The 15,664-nt window shown below is 50.5% G+C and overlaps 1 protein-coding gene across 1 annotated transcript in view; it reads left to right on the top strand.

Annotated features, from left to right (window-relative positions):
* Positions 1 to 15,664, top strand: part of LOC126531865 (facilitated trehalose transporter Tret1-like) — a 59,534-nt gene that overhangs the window by 13,366 nt on the left and 30,504 nt on the right. The window contains exons 4-5 of the mRNA XM_055070436.1: positions 310 to 555; positions 1,915 to 2,140. Coding sequence (XP_054926411.1) covers positions 310 to 555; positions 1,915 to 2,140 — 472 coding nt within the window. The remainder of the gene's footprint in view (positions 1 to 309; positions 556 to 1,914; positions 2,141 to 15,664) is intronic.

The following is a 15,664-nucleotide window of genomic DNA, read 5'->3' as shown; positions in this document are numbered from 1 at the left end:
ACCAGAGTAAAAGAAAAGTAAATGACACCACAAGTTCGCGCCCGATCTGCGCACTGCACGCACTTTGAGCTGCATAACTTGCCACTTGTATTCCGTCACGTCAGTGTAACTGCCGTGGTACATTGGCTGGCACACTTGACGCGCAACCAAACAGAGTTGCAAGCACGATTGCCCCGCCTCCGAATCGCCCTGCCTCCATGCGCGTCATCTTCGGCAGTTGTCGCGGCTGCGTGACATGCATTGCGGCAGCTGTGAGGCACGCTACCGATGACCACGGGGACAGGCGCTGTACTACACACGACCACGCAGGCCGAAGCGCTCGAGTGCCTATTTCAACTTCGAGGAGCCCGAGCCGAAGAGGAGTGCATGGCCATCGAGATGGTGTACGTGACAGCGCCACTGCCGCCGGCGCACGCACTGCTGGCCGCGCAAGTCAACTTCCTGCAGCAGTTCTCAGGAATCAACATGATCATCTTCTACACGTTCAACCTGTTCGCCGACGCCGGGTTGCGCATTAAGGAAGCGGACTGCTCCATTCTCATTGCCACTCTGCAGGTGAGTGTGACTGGCAAGAGTGTAGCGGTGCCAGCGGAATCAAATGCTTACCACTGCGATAGGGTCGCAGGGACGGCAAGGTATCGGATTTCCAGCCGTCTTGAAGGTTGTATTGCGTGCGCTTGGCACGAGGTCGAAATGTAGTTAAAGCTGCCAGGAGCCCTGATACAAGGCTCTCTGTCATCATGTGAGCAGAAAGGGAGCTGGAATAACCTGTACAAGCTTGCGATTCGCCGCTCAGATGTGACAGTTCGTGCCGACACAGTAGCACCAGCCTTCTGTGGCTGGTACACCTTCGCGAATAACTTTCTGCTACGTGCTGTCGACCCCAAATGCAGTGTTCCACCCTCACCCTTAAGTCTCATTATGCTGTTCATGGTGAGCAGCGTTTACGAAAGGGTGATTGAATTGGGTTATCTTGCCTGCAGAGCGCTCGACCAAGGGCCCGCACTCGCAACGTTCTCATTTCCTCGAACGAGTCGTATTGCACACCACATTTGCATCAGTTCTCTAATTCTATCCATTAACACTATGCACATCCCATGCACTGAAGGAATCGACATTATGCGAAGCATTTCGCAGGTACCTGACTTAATAGCATCGTTTGGTGCTGCGCAAAGCGTTACCAGATAGACGAAAATGTTTACCTAAAGCAAGCAACTGCCGCTTTTACGCGAGCGTTTGTGTGATGAGAGCAGCAAGGTGATGGCGATGGCATGACGGTTGACTTATTGGACTCCGCGGAAGAAACGTGATAACCAGCTATCTGTCAAGGTGCAGCGATCCAGTAAAGGCGTTACACTGCGCGGGTAACTGGCACTGAAGCCCACATGAACAAATTGCTGTTATGCGATAAAATGGACGCGATGGACATTTTTTCGCGCGTTCCATTTCTTCGTATATAACGCGCGCATGAACTCTTTTCTACTTTCAGGAAGTTGTGCCATATGCAACATGTGCAAGAGTCTCAAATTGCTAATTGGCATTCGCACTACGTGAGTACTCATGCTTCTGGTGACTTGATATGGACAAGGGTTCAGCAGTTGTGTTGGCTGGTGGACCCTTGCACGATCTCACCATCGGACAGGTAACTGAAGAGGGCCGAAACTAGGTGAAACCGGAACCAGCCTACCTACTTACGATAAAGTGCCTCAAAGGAATCTAAGAATGCTTCGTGTGAGAGGAGACCCTCGTGACGAAGTTCTGACACCAGTGGCGGACATAGTGACGAAGTAGACTACCCTTACGCGTGCTGCTTGTGAGACCAATAAGGAAAAAGGGTATCACTCACTAAGCGTTTTGCGCTGAATGTCTTTTTTTTTTCTCCTTTTTCGGCTTCGTTTGGCGGAAATACAGTAAACTGATGGGGCAACCTCGATCGGCGCGCAGGTGTTCGCCACCATGGTGGCGGTCGCTTTGATGGACACGGTGGGCCGGAGGCGTCTGCTGCTTGTGTCCTCGCACATGTGCGTCTTCTCGCTGATAGCAATGGGCGCCGTGGCGCACGTAAGCTCGGAGGGCGAAGACCGCGAACGCGATGTGCTCGACCGGATACCGGTGCTCCTCGTTGCCTTTTACATGGTCGGTAAGTGCTCACCTCGGGCTCACCTAAGCACGTGTCTTTCGGAGCATTGTTTATTCCGAGTGTCGTTTCATCTGCAGTGATTTTCAGTGAACAGTTAAGGGAAAAGGAAACTGTACAGCGTGAATGACGGCTGTCGAGTGAGCGGCTGTGAAAAGGGCGTAAGTAGTATGGCCGAGATGCATGCGAAGTAAAGTGTTCGCGGCTGAATTAGACTTCGTAAAATATTTCGTAAGAAAGTGCTCGAAAGCGTTAGGTAGACGTTATCCGCTATTTGCGGTAATTTCACGAAATAACTTAAGCTCACACTGAGTTTATTTACATTTGTGAAGAATAGGAGGGAATGTTAAACGACTACTGACAAATTTTGTCTGTCATTTTTATTGCTTTATCGGAAACCGATCGAACCATGAATTACGTTATGTGGTCTAGATTCCTCGAGAGTGCAACACGAAATTCGGAGGACGCTTAAGCTTCACTTTAAAGGGCCCCTCACCAGGCCCCATAGCATATTTTGGTTATACGCTAGAAGTTGTTACGTGTCCTCTAGGGAGCGTTCTGCCGCAAATGTTTTCAAATCGACTCATTATTAGCCGAGATAGAAAAAATATGCAGTGGCGTAGCTCGGCTATGCCAGGATATACGTAGCGAAAGCTAAGGCTAGCATGGTTACCCTTGGTTAACCTTGACTGCAAGTCCAGGTTAGTCTGGTTGTCTAGCTATATTGCGGCGTTTAGCCAGTCGTTCAGCGCGCTGTTAGTGTGTTTCCTGGGCGATTCTTTTCCTCTTCATCTCGTTCCGATGTCGATTCCAGGCCGCCTCCTGCTTATCAGAATTGTCGACGTCCATACTGCCACCTCAATTGTGGTTGCGGCGCACGCGAGCTCTCCTTTTCAATCCTCCGACATGTTATCAGGCATGCGACGCAGCTGGCGAAGCGAGTGGAGGCGAGCGCAACGACGAGGAACGCGTGTGATGTCATACCAAACGGCGACGCGGAAAGGCACGGCGCTGCGCAGCGGCGGAACACCTGTGGCTCGGTGCTACTAGTGGGGCATGCGCAGTAGTGAGTAGGGAGCGAGAGAGAGAAATATCCGCGGCGACGCGCGCGTTGTGACGTCATGTGCCTCCTCGGAGCACCACCATGGCGAAATCGCAAGTTCACGGCCAGTAAAGCTTTCGCTTTAATATTGCTACGGCACAGTATTTGCGATCGCGAAGAGGCGAGCAGGGTGAAGACGACGACGACGATTAGAGGCTAGCGCGGGCTGTTGCCTCTTGGCCCAGCGCGCTGCGTTTTTTCTTGTAAATATACTTGTATATAGCTTTTCATCTGCTTCTTCCTACGTAACATATCTGGTCGAGGTGGACGTTCCCTGTACCTCGTCACGGAGCTTCGCAGTGGACGGTACGTCGAGCCTTCCTTCATGGCTCCCGCCGACGACAACTCGACTCCACCGGCTCCGACACCTGCTGCAACTTCGACGACCTACATCACTCTCCGCGCTCCCCGTGATCCTGGTGTATTCTCGTGCACAGATGGAGAAGACGTCGATGACTGGATCAGCCTGTACGAACACGTCAGCCGCAATGGCCGGTGGGATCCTACTATCATGCTCGCCAACGTAGTCTTTTCCCTCGGTGGCACACCTCGAGTGTGGTTACGATGAGCTCACCAGTTCGGATTCACTTAAGCAAAAGCTTCGAGACTTGTTCGGCAACGCCTATGGTCACCGACTTGCCGCGCAGAACGCTCTTTCCGGCCGTGTGCCGACGTCAACAGAGCCCTATGTCACGTACATTCAGGACGTCTTGGCTCTGTGCCGCAAAGTTGACGCACACATTACTGAGTCAGACAAGGTTTTCCACATCCTCAAAGGCATTGCCGCAACTTGTTCGTTTGCGACAAGGTGGCTACAGTGGATGCAGTTATATAAGAGTGCCGCCGCCTGGAACTCGCTAAAAGCCGACGTATTGACCAGCAGTTTGTCCGTCTGCCCAACACACCAGCGACATCTTCCTGTGCCGACGCTTCTCGTCCCAACAACACTGCCGATGTTACCAGGATCGTCCGGCGCGACATCGAGGCCGCCTATCCGGCTGCCTTCGACTCCAGTCCCACCAACGCATCTGCAGTCACGGTTACCCTGATCCAGGCGGTTGTCCGCCAGGAGTTCGAAAACGTGGGTCTTCACACCATCTGTTCGGCCCATCGCCCTGATATCCGCCCGGCTTCTTCGATTTCACCCCGTCCCGCATCTTGTTACCCACCACGGTTTCACAACCCATCTGAATGGCGCGCTGCTGGCGACAAGCCCATTTGTTTTCACTGCCATCGAATCGGGCACATTTCTGAGCACTGTCGCAGTTGCTGGAGTTCCCGGACCCGGTCTACTTATACTGCCTACTCTCGCCCCCCAGGTGGCTTCTTCTCATCCCTATGCCGCACGCTACGATAATGCCGCCGCTGATTCTCCTGCGCCGAACTGCCCCTATTCTCGTTCGCCTTCACCCCTACGACGAAAATCTCGCTCTCCCCAGCCCCGTCGCTCCTATTCGCCGATTCCCTTCGGGCACTGCACCCAGCCGGAAAACTAGACGATGCAGCGCCTCGAGGTGACGCTGCATTGCTCCCTACGCCGCTAAATCCTCTACTGGCGTTGCTCACTCATCTGAACCTTCTTAACGTGCAAGTCGACGGTGTTTATGTGTCTGCTCTTATAGACACTGGGGCGCATTTGTGGGTAATGAGCGCTGACCTTCGTAACCGGCTCAAGAAAATTATCACGCCCGCCACGACGCCTCTTGTCCGTGTCGCCAATGGCGGAACAGCCCCGGTAATTGGAATGTGTACCGCCCGCGTCTCCTTCGCTGATCGCTCCACTTTCGTGCTATTCACAGTCCTCGCCCAGTGTCCCCACGACATAATCCTCGGCTTAGATGTCCTCTCTGCACATTCTGGTCTCATCGATTGTTCGGCTAGTACTCTCCGCCCGGACCTGCCTGTTCTGAATCCCACTGAACCACACCACAGTCGCCTCAGTTTCGTCGACTTCGTTCGCTTGCCACCTTAGGCACTGAATTACGTGGACTTAGTGTCATCCCCACCAGTCCACGACGGTCACTACATCGCGGCTCCTATGCAAGACGTCCTCCTTACACAGGGATCACAGTACCTCATACAGTTTTATCTATTACGGCGAATTGCGTCTGCCTGCCACTGGTTAATTTTGGCTTGACGACACAAGTGCTGCCACGCGTGATGTCTCTGGCCCAGCATTGCTCATTCGTGGATCACTCAGTAGCATCTTTTGCAGTAGACCGCAATTCATCCGATCCTCCTCTACCTCGCTGTCTGCAACTTGTGCCATCACCGACTTACAGAAAATGATTGCGCCCGACTTGCCGTCCGAGCACACTCGTGAGCTCTACCGCGTTCTGTTTTCCTACCACGATATTTTTGACTTTAAGGATCGTCCTTTGGCCCAAACTACAGCTGTTAAACATCGCATTAATACCGGCGATGCCCCTCCTATTCATCGCCGCCCGTATCGATGTCACCGGCTGAGCGTCAAGTTATTCACGCAGAATTTCGCAAAATGCTTGCCAAGAACATTATAAACCGTCATGTAGTCAGTCCATGGGCGTCACCTGTTCTATTGTTCAAAAACAAGGATGGCTCACAGCACTTTTGCGTGGATTATCGGCACCTTAACAGGTTTACCAAAAAGGACGTGTATCCCCTACCTCGGATTGATGACGCCCTTGACTGCCTCCACGGTGCTCGCTATTTCTCCTCTATTGACCTTCGCTCCGGCTACTGGCAGATTGCCGTGGACGATCTCGATCGCGAGAAGACTGCTTTTCTAATACCCGACGGCCTTTATCAATTCAAAGTGATGCCGTTCGGTCTATGTAGCACCCCTACCACTTTTGAACGCATGATGGACTCCCTTCTTCCCGGTATCAAATGGGTCAACGTGCCTGTGCTACTTGGACGACGTTATAGTATTCTGCCCAATGTTCGCTACGCACCTCGAGCGCCTCTTAGCAGTCCTGAACGTTTTTCGTCGAGCCGGTCTGCAACTCAACGCATTGAAGTGTCAATTCGGCCGTCGCCAGATTACCGTCCTTGGACATCTCGTTGACGCGAGCGGAGTGCGACCGCACCCAGGCAAGATCCATGCTGTTACGCACTTCCCTGTTCCTAAGTGTGTCAAGGATGTGCGCAGCTTCATCGGCCTTTGTTCGTACTTCCGCCGTTTCGTGGAAAATTTCGCCGCAATAGCATGACCACTACCCGAGCTTTTGAAAAAAGACGCCCCTTTCCAGTGGGGCGATAACGAGGCCTCTGCATTCTCGCATCTCATCGACCTTCTCACAACGCCTCCCGTTCTGGCCCATTCCATCCTTCTGCGCCTACCGAAGTCCGCACTGCTGCCAGCGGTCACGGAATTGGCGCAGTACTGGCACAACGCCAGCACACCCACGACCATGTTATCGCTTACGCCAGCAGGCTTTTCTCACCCGCGGAGCGCAACTATTCCATCACTGAGCGTGAGTGTCTGGCCCTAGTTTGTGTGGTTGCGAAATTCCGCTCAACTTATATGGCCGACTCTTTTCCGTTGTCACAGACCATCACGCGCTTTGCTGGTTGTGCTCACTGAAAGACCCTACAGGAAGACTTGGTCACTGGGCCTTACGCCTCCAAGAATATTCGTATACTGTCAACTATAAATCTGACCGACTACACAAGGACGCTGACTGCCTGTCTCGCTACCCGGTAGACGAGCCTGACGACGCCGACAGTAGTAGCGCCAACGGCATTTTCTCTGTGTCTGCTTTCGCTAACATCGCCGATGAACAGTACCGAGACCTATCGCTGCGAGCACTCATCGAGCGTCTACGCTCTACACCTATCGACGCATCCGTTCGCAGATATGTCCTCCAGGGCGGCTTTCTGTATCGAAGGAACTTCCACCCTGACGGCTCTGATCTTCTTCTCGTGCCAAAACATCTACGACACAGTGCTCTTTGAGATGCATGACACACCAACTGCAAGATATCTTGAGGTAACCCGCACGTACGACCTCGTCCGCCGCCGCTTCTATTGGCCTGGTCTCGCTCGCTCCGTCCGACGCTATGTTGCTGCCTGTGATCCCTGCCAGTGTCGGAAAACACCTCAGGTGCTGCCTGCCGGTCCTCTCTAGCCGATCACCATCCCTCTGGAACCGTTCTTTCGTGTTGGATTAGACCTCCTTGGTCCCTTTCCCACGTCATCCTTATGGAACAAATGGGTAGCCGTCGCAACTCATTACGCCACCCCATACGCTATCACGCGGGCTCTCCCTACCAGCTGCGCCACTGACGTCGCGGACTTTCTTATGCGTGACATTATCTTGCTTCATGGCACCCCGCGACAGCTGCTTGCTGACCGTGGTCGCAACTTCCTCCCGAAAGTTATCGCCGAGATTGTGCGTTCCTGCTCCATTCCACACAAGCTGACTACCTCATACCATCCTTAAACCAATGGCCTGACAGAGCGGTTAAACCGTACTCTTACAGATGTGCTGTCGAAGTACGTTTCCAAGGACCACCACGACTGGGACATTGCCCTTCCTTACGTAACATTTGCGTACAATTCATCGCGGCGCGACACCGCCGGATTTTCTCCATTTTATCTACTGTACGGTCGCGAACCTACCTTGGCGCTAGACACGGCACTTCCTCCTGCTGCCATCTCAACGAGCGAGCATGCGCGCGACGCCATCGCCTTCGCCGACCATGCACGCCAGCTTGCCCGTGCTCGACGGACGGCCTCACAAACAACTCAGCAGTATCAGTACAATGCCCGCCATCATGACGTACAGTTTTCGCCTGGTGCGCTCTGACTCCTGTGGTCGCCCTCTCGTCACGTCGGACTTTCAGAGAAGCTCCTTTCACGATACACAGGGCCCTACCGCGTGTTGCGCCAGGTGGCGCCTTTGACGTACAAAATTGCTCCTGTGGGTTCAACCTCGTCCTCTCCTCTGGCATCTAGTGATGTCGTGCATGTCAGTAGGCTCAAGGCCCACTACGCTGCTTCCGAGAACGGCCTTTAGTTGCTCCGGGACGGCGCTTTTGCCGCCGGGGGCAGTGCTACGGCACAGTATTTGCGATCACGAAGAGGCGAGCAGTTTGAAGACGACGACGACGATTAGAGGCTAGCGTGGGCTGTTGCCTCTTGGCCAAGCGTTGCGTATTTTCTTGTAAATATACGTGTATATAGCTTTTCATCTGCGTCTTCCTACGTAGCAATATTTCAGTACCGCGAACCCTTCATTTCAGCAGGCGGGCTCCACTCGCCAAGCAAGGCGCTCTCTCCACTCGCCCCGTCTAGTCTAGGCAAGCGAAATTTCTTCCCTGCGTTCTCCCCACGATATAAGAATAGTTTGGGTGAGACGACGCCGCCGCTTTCCGCTTGGCGGCAAAGCTCTGCTTCTCAAGTGCCCCAACAGATGGCGCTACCAACTTTGGCACGGCTTTGGTTGTGGGAATTTCTAGTGTTGTTTTTTTTAACCTAGGTAGGACATTAGGTGGTTTAATAGTAAGACCTTGGTGGCGCAACCTACCGCCACGTATGAAAGGGGACGCTCATAACTTCCATTCATCCATTCATCTGGCTGAGGCGATCCGCTCTGAGGTGAGGCCAGTAGGGCCAAGTAAACAAGAAGCCCCATTTATGCCTCAACGGCATCGTTGCGAAGCCAAAGCAAATTGTCCAGTAAAAGAATACTTTGATATTGCCACCTTCATGTACTGCATTATAAAAGCGCATCATTTATCAAGCAGCTAGCGTTCGATTCTATGTGCCGCGAAGGCGAAAAAGCGAGTTGTGTCCGGCTATAGCATGAATAGGCGTCTGAAATGTTTTCGCTGGCCTCGGTCATCAGTCGTAGGCTGTCAAGCGTAGGTACTGTTATAACAACGAGTTTATTTTCCGCCGCTCACGAGCGACTTATCATGGCAAGAACGCGGTGGGCTTTAAGAGAATGCAGAGGAAGCAGTTGCAACATCTTGGCCCAGAAAACGGCTAATGAACTTTTACAACCCTTGACACCTTATTCTGTTGTGCTCAACAAAGTGTCTGCATGTCTTTGGCAACTACAAATTCGATACTGTCTGTCACATACATACATGATACATGCAGTTTATAGACTTGTTCATGAAAAGAATGCATACATTTGTGAGGATGGCCATTAGGCATTGACCTCATAAATGTGATTTATTTGCAATACAGAAAAATTACATCGGTAAGAGTGGCAGTGTACCTCTCACCACACGCACACAAAAGGAAAGTTTGTCACATATGTACTACACATAAGCACTATATTACAGATTGCACTCGTCCCAGATAAAAGAAATCATACAAGTTTCGCCAGTTTATGCAAGTCTTGGCTTTTTTTTTTTTGCATGCTTGTTTCCCAACTGTTGGCAGTACGGTCGCATACGCAGGCACACATAATAGTGTACGAGCTTAGCAAGCATTTCTTCTTTATGAGCAGCACATGGAAATGCGAAGTTAAAGTTTTCTAGCACAGCTTCAGAAGTGCGATCATATGCATCTCTTTCGCCAGCAGGTTTTGCGAAGTGTTCCTCAGCATTTTTAAAAAGAAAAAAAAAACGGATGCATATTCGAATGCATGTGCCTTACTCTCATCTTACACTTTACCAAGTCGTCTTCAGGTACCTTTTAAATGCCTTTCTGTCCAACCAGAGCCTCCTTACAAACTGTACAGGATGTTTGAGAACCAAGCTTTCGTGACACTAATCCAGTGACATAATACACTATGCAGTCGATAATTGCAGCATTCGAATAGTCATGCTCAAACACATCATCGCACTCCCGGTTTCCTCACTGATAAGGTCATCCAGCTTCTGCTTGAGGACATGAATTTTTTCGCTGTGCTGAACACCTGCAGATTTAAACACCTCTCTAAAATCACTGAGGGTGAGAAAAGTAGACTGCTCTTTCTCGGACGCTACACAGTTGTCAAACTGTGGTGGCCTCGATAAAGGATAAAGAGAAAGCATGCGGTAAAGCTGCAGGAATGTTGGGAATGTGCGATGCTCAATTGGGCCTTTCGCTTGTCTTATAATTAAAAAAAAAACCTTCCAAGGGATCCTGGTTCATTTTGGGTGACAGCACGTACTTGAAACCGCACTCCCTCAGAAGCAATGCTGACAGTTCCTGAACAGATTTAAGGGCAACAGGCAAGCCTTCGGTGGTAGATTGTGTTAAAAAAAGGTCTTTGTGAATGTCACCCCTCACAACTTCCTGCTCCCAGCCATGTAGCCATTTAGACGCCGACTTGAGAACCTGGAAATCTTTACATTCAAGTGTAAGGCCTTCTGCGGGAAAGCGACGATTGAGAGCGTAAAAAAGGTTATTCATCAAGAGGGCAAAGTCCACAGTTGCTCGACATTGTCAAGCGGACGTGCACCTCTTCGTGCATAGAAAGACATTCCCTTGGCAACTGAGTTGCTGAAAACATGTGTGGTCAGCTTCAACCGCATTCTGAGTTTATGTGAAAGATTTAAATGACAGTATGCGAGTTTTGGGCACACCCTAAGTTCAGCTGCATTTTTGGTATCTGTCACAAAAAGTGCCTCATAGCGCCACCATTTCACTAGCCCCGAATTTATTGTCAAAGTCTAGTTGTCATGGAGACGATTCCGAATGTACTTGAATAAATGAGGTGTGTCTGCCACGACATAAACGTTTCTTGAGGCATCTAATGGATGTTCAAAACCATTAACAACATGTCCTAGAGTACCGCTTACTCCGACCTGCTTCCACATTGCCCTACTTGTAGATGCACAATCGCAGACGACACCATCAACAAAAATTCCCGCCTGCTCTAAGTACACAATGCACTGCAGGAACAGATCTGCAAGGACAGTCCCCGTTGTTGCACCTTTTGAAGCAAACACTGCTACAGGTTGTAAATAACTGCCAGCAAAAGGTGCGAAGGCAAACGCTGTACCGTGGTCTGCCAGCTCACTACTTTGCCCACCTTGGTCTCCATAGTCAACAAGACCAGCATACGTCATGGTTTTCGAACCTGTATTTCATCTAAAATCAGCATCCCTCTGTGCTGAAAGGGTGTCTTCCTTGCTAGTTTAATCTTGAGAGCTTTCATAAAATTATCATCAAAACCACATTTCAGCCCAACCATGTTGACGTATTTTCTTATGGTGGATGTGCATGACCTGGGCAATATGTTATTACTTCGCAAGAATGAGTAAGTAGTGGGGCTCCTGATCTTTAGCAAGAGTCATAGGATTAGCCACTCATCTGTATAGCGCCTGTTATTCTTTGTTGTGCACTTAGCTGCGGATATACATTCCTGCACACGAAGGAGCTGCATCGGTGGAATGTTAAGAGCTTGCAGTTTCTTTTTAACATCTTCCTCCTGCAATTTCATTAGTTTATCTTTGCTCTCTTCAAGTTGTTTAGTTATCAATCGGTTGCGCTTCAGTAGCCGTGCCCGTAACTTTTGCACGACAGCCCTTGCGCGACGCAAGGCGTCAAGCTTCTGTTTTTTCGCAGGTGACACAGACAGCCTGAGCACCTCAGTGGTTGACACTGTTTCGCTCGAGCAGCTTGCCGGTGGCATGGATTCTGAGAGTATCAGATAGGCTACTGCATGCACGACATATGTCTCCCGCAGGTAACCGCAGTGGCCATCTTTTATGCCTCCATTTACTCTGGCAGTCAACAAAAGCACATTCCGGAGTCACAGAAGGAAAGTCCTTCATATTAGGTCCCCCGCTGCAAATGTGTAATTTGTCAACGGTTTGTAGAGCATCCTCAGCTTGGGAAGATGACATAGCAAAACTATTTATGCCTAGCGCACTTGTACTAGATTCACGAGACGGCCGGACGCGCGACCTAAGGCATTTACTTCTAATGTACTAATAATTTTGTTTTATAATTTTATTTCTTTTAATTTACTGTCTAACATGCAACATGGGTTTAGGCGCGGTTTTAGCACGTTAACGCAGCTAGCTGGGTTCACGCATGACATTTCATTTAACCTTGATGTAGGCAACCAGGTTGATGCCATTTTTATAGATTTCTCGAAGGCATTTGACACCGTTTTACATTCTAAACTTATTCCTAAACTTAATGCTGTAGTGAATAATCCTAATTTAGTTAACTGGATTTTAAGCTTTCTCTCATTTCGCTCCCAGTTCGTCTCTTACAGTTTGACTGACTCCGCTACTGTTGTTGTGACATGTGGTGTGCCTCAAGGCGCCGTCCTTGGGCCGCTTCTTTCTTTATTATATATAAACGATTTGCCACTTCACTGCTCTTTAACATCCTCTTTATGCTGATGACTGCGTTCTATATGAAGTGATTAACTCTTGTAATGACCATTATCGCCTTCAAGAGTCGTTTTCTAGGTTTTGCGATTGGTGTAACACTCGGCAAATGAACATTCATTTTAATAAAACCATTATGATGTCTTTCTGCAACAAATCTTCCCCCTCCCTATTTAGTTACTCGTTCAAGGCCGTGCTGTAGATAAGGTTTCTGAGTATAAGTATTGTGACGCAGCAGTTATAACGACGTTTATTCCGCGTCAAAGGTGCGGTGAACCGACCACGCCACAGCACGGATCACACTCGAGAGCCAGCCCCACAAGCGATGATGAAGAAGAACCTCATATGAACCCCACATGATGATGATCTTATACAGATGACAAAGAATAGCTTATAAATTCCCACACTAATGTCCCCTCGCGCGAGAGCGGCCATCCTGGCCGCAATTCAAAGGAGCGGCAAACGCCTCGTGAAAGGCTTCATACGGGAAACGTGGACAATCTCAGCGGCGCGGCAGCGGCGGTCATTTGGAACAATTACCGGTACCACTGGATAGTTAACCGGAGAAGTCTGCTCCAAGACTTTGTAGCGGCCGATGAACCGAAGCTGAAACTTTTCACACAAGCCAGGAGTACGAACTGGTGTCCGGAGTAGCACTTCCTCGCCAGGGCGGAAGCACACGACGCGATGAGAGGCGTCGTAATGCTGCTTGCGGTCCTGTTGCCGTGCTTCGGTGTTGATGCGGGCGAGCTGGAGACAACACAGAATGCGGGACACATATGCTTCACAGGAGGATGGACATTGATGGACAGTTGGCGCGAAGAAAGAGACGTCAAGACAGGAGGAGTGCGAACGACCATAGACAAGATAGAATGGCGGGTAACCAGTCGTGCGTTGAACGGCGGTATTATATGCAAAAGTCACGAATGGCAAAATTGCGTCCCAGTTTCTGTGATCCGGTTCTATGTACATGGCTAGCATGTCTGACAGCGTGCGATGAAATCGCTCTGTGAGGCCGTTGGTTTGCGGACGGTAACTGAAGGTAGTCTTGTGGGTGGTTCCGGAGGCTCTGAGTACTTCATCTAGTAGTTGCAAGAGGAATGCTTTTCAACGGTCGCTCAGGCGGACGCGCGGAGCACCGTGACGCAGTATTAAGGACTGAAGTATTAATGCAGCAACTTCAGAGGCTGAGGCAGAACTCACACAAGTTGTTTCGACGTAGCGTGTCAAGTGATCAACGACTGTCACAATCCATCGTTTACCGGTGAGCGTCACACGAAGAGGACCATACAGGTCAATGCCAACGACCTCAAATGGTTGCGACGGACTAGGGACCGGTTGCAGTTGTCCGCTTGGAGCTGATGTAGAGAGCTTTCGACGCTGACATAGGGCGCAGGAAGCGACATACCTCTCTACACTGGCGGACAATCCAGGCCAGTAGAAGCGACCTTTGATGCGGTCATAGGTATTCAGGAAACCAAGGTGACCAGCAGTCATGTCGTCGTGAGAAGCCTGCAGGACATGAGCACGTAGAGAGCGTGGCAGGACAGGAACCCAGCGTTGACCGTCAGGGTGATAGACATGACGGTATAGGACGCGGTTGTCAATCTTAAATTGCGTCAGCTGTCGAGGAAGGCGGGCGTTAGGCGGGCGTTAGGCGGGCGCGAAGCTCCTTCAAGGTGGTCTACGATGCGCCGACAGTAAGAGTCGGCAAGTTGATGAGATTGGAAGGATTTGCTGTCGTGTGGAGGCATTTCGTCGACAGTGGCCAACAAGAAAGCATGTGAGGAGGGATCGTGCGAAAGCTTGTCACGGATGGTAGTTTGCGGTCGATTGCATGGTGTCGTAGGAAGCGGACAGCGAGAAAGCGCGTCTGCATCTTGGTGTATTTTCCGCACTTGTAGGTAATAGTAAAGTCGTATACTTGCAGACGAAGAATCCACCGACCAAGTCGTCCAGACAAGTTCTTCAGCGTTGAAAGCCAACATAATGCATGATGGTCTGTAACGATCGTAAAATGGCGGCCGTGAAGATAAGGTCGAAACTTCTGCACAGACCGAATGATAGCTAGGCATTCCTGCTCCGTGATGGTGTAATTCTTTTCGGCGTTTGTCAGAACGCGACTTGCGTATGCAACGACTCTCTCACCTAAAGTGTCTTCTCGCTGTAGGAGAATGCCACCATTGCCGTGACCACTAGCATCCGTATGCACGAGGGTAGGAGCAGCTTCATCAAAATGGTGTAGTACTGGTTCAGATGTGAGAGCGCGCTTCAGATGGGTGAACGCAGGTTCACATTCGGGAGACCACACAAAGGGAACATTAGAACCCAGTAATTTGTGCAGAGGTGACGCTATTGAGGCGAAGCCTAGTATGAATCGGCGAAAATAGGAAGCGAGGCCTAAGAAACTACGCAAATCTTTGGTGTTTTCGAGACGAGGGAAGTGCTGAACTGCCGAAACCTTTTCAGGATCAGGATGAATGCCATCTTTGCTCACAATGTGACCTAGTACCTTGATCGTCTTGCTCGCAAAATGGCATTTCTTGGTGTTCAGCTGAAGTCCAGCGTTGGCAAGGCACGTGAGAACTTCATCCAGACGTTGCAGGTGCTGAGAGAAGGGTGACGAGAAAACAATATCCGCCATGTAGCACAAGGAAGTCGTCCACTTCAGGCCGCGAAGAACGGTGTCAATCATGCGCTCGAACGTTGCGGGCGCATTGCAGAGGCCTAATGGCATGACATTAAACTCGTAGAGCCCATCTGGTGTTGAAAGCGCTGTTTTCTCTTTATCGTCCTCATGCATAGGTATATGCAACGCAGGTCGATGCTGAAGAAGTACTCGGCACCCTGTAGGGAATCCAAGGCATCGTCTGTTCGCGGCATAGGGTATACATCCTTGCGTGTGATCTTCTTAAGTGCTCGGTAGTCGACACAAAATCGAACAGAGCCGTCTTTTTTACGCACCGAAACAACGGGGGAAGACCAAACGCTAGCAGAGGGGTGTATTATGTTCCGTTGAAGCATGTCGGTGACATTCTCGTCAATGAATTTCCCCTCGGCTAGCGATACGCGATATGGTCTACGGCGCACGATGGATGTACCATCTGTCTCTATCCGATGCGTCGTAATCGAAGTCTTTCCCAACGAAGCTGAATGCGC

This window comes from Dermacentor andersoni, chromosome 4 (assembly GCF_023375885.2).
Source record: "Dermacentor andersoni chromosome 4, qqDerAnde1_hic_scaffold, whole genome shotgun sequence".
Classification (NCBI taxonomy): Eukaryota; Metazoa; Arthropoda; class Arachnida; order Ixodida; family Ixodidae; genus Dermacentor; species Dermacentor andersoni.
Note: the sequence above shows the minus strand (reverse complement) of the source record. Positions and strands in the feature narration are given on the sequence as shown.